The sequence below is a fragment of the Cupressus sempervirens genome, chromosome 1 (genome assembly GCF_028749045.1).
Source record: "Cupressus sempervirens isolate cs-2001-9-10 chromosome 1, ASM2874904v1, whole genome shotgun sequence".
Classification (NCBI taxonomy): Eukaryota; Viridiplantae; Streptophyta; class Pinopsida; order Cupressales; family Cupressaceae; genus Cupressus; species Cupressus sempervirens.
Genome location: NC_143118.1, coordinates 134,967,040 through 134,973,039, shown reverse-complemented (window position 1 = coordinate 134,973,039; position 6,000 = coordinate 134,967,040). Strand labels below are relative to the sequence as shown.

At 34.2% G+C, this 6,000-nt stretch overlaps 1 protein-coding gene across 7 annotated transcripts in view; it reads left to right on the top strand.

The window, feature by feature from the left end:
- The first annotated feature begins 655 nt into the window (after positions 1 to 655).
- Positions 656 to 6,000, top strand: part of DEG7 (DegP protease 7) — a 249,233-nt gene continuing 243,888 nt past the window's right edge. For all 7 annotated transcript variants that reach the window (XR_016361753.1, XR_016361754.1, XR_016361747.1 and 4 more), the window contains exons 1-2: positions 656 to 1,385; positions 3,977 to 4,047. Coding sequence is in view for 2 of the 7 variants with exons in the window: in XM_089817752.1 (XP_089673878.1) it covers positions 1,115 to 1,385; positions 3,977 to 4,047 (342 nt within the window). In the remaining 5 variants the exon portion in view is untranslated. The remainder of the gene's footprint in view (positions 1,386 to 3,976; positions 4,048 to 6,000) is intronic.

The window sequence follows — 6,000 nt, the reverse complement described above, 5'->3', positions numbered from 1 at the left end:
CAACATTAAAATTCTTTACATTAATAAACCTCTTCATCGTTGTTACTAGGGAGCACATCATCTATTGCTATCATAAATCTCAAGCGGATTAAAAATAGGGTTGGAAACCAATAGCTGAACCCTAAAGGCAACATGCTTGCACAAGACACCCCACACATGTGATCCACATAAAAAAAAAATGAACCATAGAAAATAAAAGCAAAACAAATAGAAGAAAACAATGAAGCCAAACATGTAAGCACCAAGACAAAAGAGAACATGTAGACAACAACAAAGGATGATACATGTTATGATGAAGATGAAGTGACTCTTCACTTGCCACAAAGTGTACAAACTTGTAGAGCCTCCTAGATTGAGACAACAATTTTTGGGTTAGAACATGAAATCTTACAATGTAGCATAGGGAAATCAATTATTTGACAAAATTAATGGATAAGAAAAAATGGAGAAGAAAATATTCATGTAGCAAATACACGAGTGGAAAATAAATAACAAATAAAAGCAGACAAACTTTGTAAGATATTTTCTTCCTTAATAAAAGGAAATAATGACATCATGCATGATGTGCACACCAGGAACGCGATAATATTTGCGGCGGCGTGCATAAAATTTTAACCCCTTATTTTTACGGGTTGTGATTTTACCAGTTACCGTCGCTAACGAAGTATTGTCACGTTTACATAATACATAGCATTCTATACGAGCGCTTCAATAGAAACTATCCATTTGTACCGCTGCTCTCACATTCTCATAAAAATCAACGTTCTGCTCAAACACCATGACGACACATTTTAGTCGTCCTAACAGCGCGGTTAATTATCTTTGGCAATAAACTATAAAAAAAAAACAGCGAAAAAGCCTGTCGGAGCACTTCGCCTGTGCTCTATTTTTAATCTTTCCCTTTCTTTTCTTAGCAGAAGTTCTCTGGAGGAAGGGAACCATTGAAAGACTGCGGGGTTCTAAGCATTTCCGGGAGGCATTTTCTCTATTTTTTGTCACTTTAAATCCTCCGGGGATTTGAACTTAGTTTATCTGAGATTCTTTTGGCCACGACGGACTTTCTTGAGAAGACTGAATTGTTTTAGGGTTTGATCAGAAGAAAAGTGGAAAAGGAATGTCTGAATTTGCGAGTCCTTTAGAGGACCAGCAAAGTTTGAAGAAGAATTTCAGCATGGAAATCGACGGGCCGGTTGCTACGCAGGGGCTGGCAACTGCGGAGGATTGGCGGAAGGCACTGAGCGCAGTTGTGCCTGCTGTGGTGGTTCTCAGAACAACAGCCACCAGGGCTTTCGATACAGAGTCTGCCGGCGTGAGCTTCGCCACCGGCTTTATTGTGGATAAAATCCGCGGAATTATTCTTACTAATCGTCACGTCGTCAAGCCCGGTAAGTCCACAGCAATCTCTTATTCATTATCTCTAAAAATGGTCGGTTATGGACTTCAACTTTTGCTTTCCATAGTATCCGTGGGATTAATTATTCGTAATCTTTAGTTTTTGTGATAAACAATCTTCAGTTGTAAAAATTGTAAACTAAGGAATTGTATTAAGTTTCCGTGACATTCTTTGTGGCGCATCTCTTAGAGTACCGCACAAAGAGATGTGGTACTCTAAGAGTGGCGCATCTCTTACAGTTCTTTTCTTTCTGCAATTCGAAAATATCTATAAAGAATTCTCTTGCTTTCTCAATTGACGTGTTATAATTCACTTCGAAAGTTCAGTGCAATTTCTTTTGCCAGTGCCATCCAAAATTTCAATAGAATAAATCGGATCGCGTATTTTTTATTATTGCAACTTTATCGCTAATGTAGTTTGGGGCTTCAATTATAAATTTTGGCGTGTACTATTTCTTAATACATTTCTTTTGCTTATGCAATGTGAAACCAGGATACATTTTTTTCATTTTCACAATATGCAATTGAAAACCTTAATTCTATTCCTTTTGCTAAATCAATTTGAAAGCTAAATACGATTATAAACTTATATGTATGTACTTGATTTTTCCATCCTGATGATATATCATTAAGAGCAACCTGAAATCTCTATACAATTATCAAAGAATTGCCAAAGCCTCGATAGGATGATTCTCCTGCTTATTTAGCCTGAAACCTCAATTAAACTTAAGATAATTTTTTGTTGACTTGAGAATATGGACCATTAAGCATGCAGATAAGCTCATTACTTTTTTTTATTGTTTGCTTGATTTTTTTTGAAGCTCAAGGAAAAATTAAATGAACAAAAGAGTCATATAAAGAGCGGCCTATCATCAAAGAGTGACTTGAATTCTTGATATGATTGTTTTGAGTACTCAATTTTTATTGACACAATTCTTTTGCTTATGCAATACAAAGCCTAGAGGGATTTCTTTTGTCTATGCATTTTCTGACTTCTTGATTTATCACAAAGAGCGGCCTGCAACCTTCAATTCAGTTCCTCTGTTCCGTGCATTTTTCATTGAAGCATCTTCTAATTGTGTTCAATTTCACATCAACCCGTTTCACTTCTGGTGCAGAGATTTCCAGTTCACGTCAACCATTCTTTCATTTTTTGTAAAAATATTCAACTCTGCATCCTCATTTTCTCATTTTGTGTAAAAATATTCAATTTCATATCAGTCATCTTCCATCTTGTACAAAGATGTTCATATATAAACTTTAACTTATTTTTTCAGTTTTGTGTAAAAATGTTCAAAGGTTTAGCTAAAATTTTAACTAGGCTACAACCTAAAACACAGTTTAATAGTGAATTGTCTTCTGCCTTTGATTGTACTCCTTGAAATAAATTATCTCATTATTCATTTGTTTCTGGAGATTTTCAAAACACCTTTTACTATAATTATTAATACTAAGCTCATAGGTAACCTTGATACACTTGAAGATCTATGTTTCCACTTGCTGTATACTCTCCTTTGGATCTTTCATGAATCAGGACTTCTAGCCAACAGCAAAATTAATATTTGCTTTGCTATGAGCCAAGTGATGAAACTTCCCATGTGTTACCTTTGTGATGTGGAATCAACCTCAGGAATGCATTGAGTTGTTGGGAGTCTCATCTACTTGATCTATTACCATGATCATGTCAGAATTGAGTCTTAGGTTCCATGATCTATTGTGAACCTCCTCTAAAGACTTAAAAGAAAAAGTTTGGAACAAGGTTTTTGGTGACTATGAATCACTACCCAAATGATAGATATATCATATAGAAATGAATATAAACCTTTAATGTTTTTACACCAATAGCCAATATGTGAAGGATTAAGTACCCTAAAGTAGTTTGGTTTGACCTACACACATTTCTCAATGATATGAGAAGTTGACAACTTATTGGGTCTCAATAATTTTTTTTTTGAAGATATCAAAAGTTGGTAATACATTTGGCTTTTTAAATTGGGCGAAGGGCTTTCAGTCTTTATAAGTAGTTATTGCATGCATAGTGATACTGATAGAACAAGTCAGAAGGGCTTTCAGTCTTTATAAGTAGTTATTGCATGCATAGTGATACTGATAGAGCAAGTCAGTAAGTAATCGGTCCCAATTGGTTTTACATGATGTACCGACATCAATATGTTTAAAGCCTAGCAACTTTGGGAGTAACCAAATTATAACACCGGAAATAATATACTAGAATAAAACTGTTAAAGCAAATTAGACAGTGTAATTGTGAGACATTTTTTATGGTTGATGAATCATATTTGCTTCGTAAAAAGCTCTCAGGTTTAGCAATTTTCAGATCATTATTTTTATAAAAAATTGTGAATGAATATGCCATTTGATTCAAAATTCTACATAATGGGATGTTAGCTGAAAGGTCCATATTATTATCTATAATCTTTTAATGATTCAAATTTTGCTTCCATCAAAATACTTTTAATGATTGAACTAATCTCTTCTGATTATGCTGGTAAACTCCAATTTGGTCTATTTTAATGTTTATGAACTTGAAGTTTCAACAAGCAAATTTATTGTTTTGTAAACTCAGGACCTGTTGTAGCTGAGGCAATGTTCCTTAATCGTGAGGAGATTCCAGTATATGCTCTTTACCGTGATCCTGTAAGTAATCTTTGTTTCAATTTTGATGTATTATTTATTCCATTGTTTTATTATCACAACATTTCTTTTGAGTGCGTCTGTTAGATACAGTCGGTAACAACCAAATACAGTGAGTTTGTGGTCTAGTCGTAACTAGTGATATTTGGCATTGACTGTTTGCACTTTCTTGCATACCTAGAGAGTTTAACTTGAAACAAACAAGGTTAGGTCTATGTTATTGTGTTGTTATAAGAGCACACCTCTACTCAAGAGTTTAGTATCAGTATTTATGATAAGTGTTTGTCCATGTAACAGTGATTGGTCATAAATTGAATTTCTGCGTTGACACATTTTTTGAGACTTATTTGTGGTTAGATTGTAGCATCTGAGTTTTTTAGTTGTAACAACTAAAAACTGCATGTGTAACCATCGTTAGAATTAATTTGTTACACTTGTCTTAATTTGGGGTCATTGGTGAAAATGTCCACAACACCTTAGTGGATTTTCTCATTACATCCATCTTACTGCCTTTTTTATGTGCAGGAGTGTGAAAAGTTTAACTGAGGCCTGTTCGTTTAGGAAAATGTTTGACCTGAACTGTTATAATGAGTAGCCTTGTCACACTTAATTGTTGTCATTTAATTTTGGCACTATTCTCAAAGCCTTGTCAAGCTATCTAACTTTTTTACATTTTATTTACTTTTTATTTTTAGATTCCCTCGTATTTCAGGAATTGAGACTTAAATGTGCTACCGTAAGTATTTGTTAGCTTCTGGCTAGGGCTCTGCTTCATGTAAGAAAAACTAAACCATTGCAAGATTTCCATCCAGAAAATTTGAGTCCTCGTTGACGAGCTCCTTTCCTGTGTTCAAACTTAAGGGAATCAAATGACAAGATATTTACTTAGGTTAAAAGTGATCATCAATTATATGGTCTCTTCATGATTGTATAAGTTGTGTTCCATTCAAATAGTTCTTCATATGCTGAAGAGCACACAGTTATACAGAAAGTGGCGGGGGCGGGGGGGGGGGGGGGTGGTGGGGTTGGTGAATCAGCATAACAAGTGAATTTTGCCAATTTAAACTTCATTTATCATAATAGCATGAATTAGTAAATTTAACAATTATGTACATGAGAACACAATAACACTGTTTTACGTGGAAACTTAAATGAGAGGAAAACCATGGCAAATTGATGCTTTTTTATAATTCTTCCTGTACAACTTGTTTGTAGGCACCAACCTACATGAGCACAAACCCCCACAATTTGTAGACACCAACCTACAATACCAACCCCTAAAAGAAAATCTCCAACTTCACTTAAATTGGAAATTCCGCCTTGACAATGTTGTCTCAGCTGATGATGGAGTCACTATATTGGCACAAATTTTGATAATAAACTTACTTTTTAAATTTGGTGCAAGTCTGATCAAGGCCTGAATGAAATTCCAATAATACTCTATATCTGTAATGAATCTTCAAAACTATCCTTGTCTGATTTATATTTCAGCATTAAACTCCCATATAAGCTTAACACATATTTTCTGGGTTTGGTGTGTATATCAAATTGCCTTGATATAAATTCACACCACATCCTACACACACTTCTCTCTCTCTCTCTCTCTCTATATATATATATATATATATATATTTACGTAGGGAGACAAGTCATTTCTATTAACCACTGATACCATCTCTTTATTAACAAATTGCTTAATTACTTCTTGAATACAACTCTTTGCATCACTTTATTCATTAGCTTTAGAAGGTTGCAAGTTGGTTCACTAAATACTAATAGCTTAATTTTCTTCTAACAAATTGCATCTATATGATTTCATTATCATTGAATCCAAATAATAGATTAAGTTGGCAGTTTCTTCTGGCAAACATGACTCATACAATGGCTGTGTGCATTAGAACATAAACATAATTCCTTAGACCAAGTCATTAGTTTTTTAATCCATTATGACTTAAT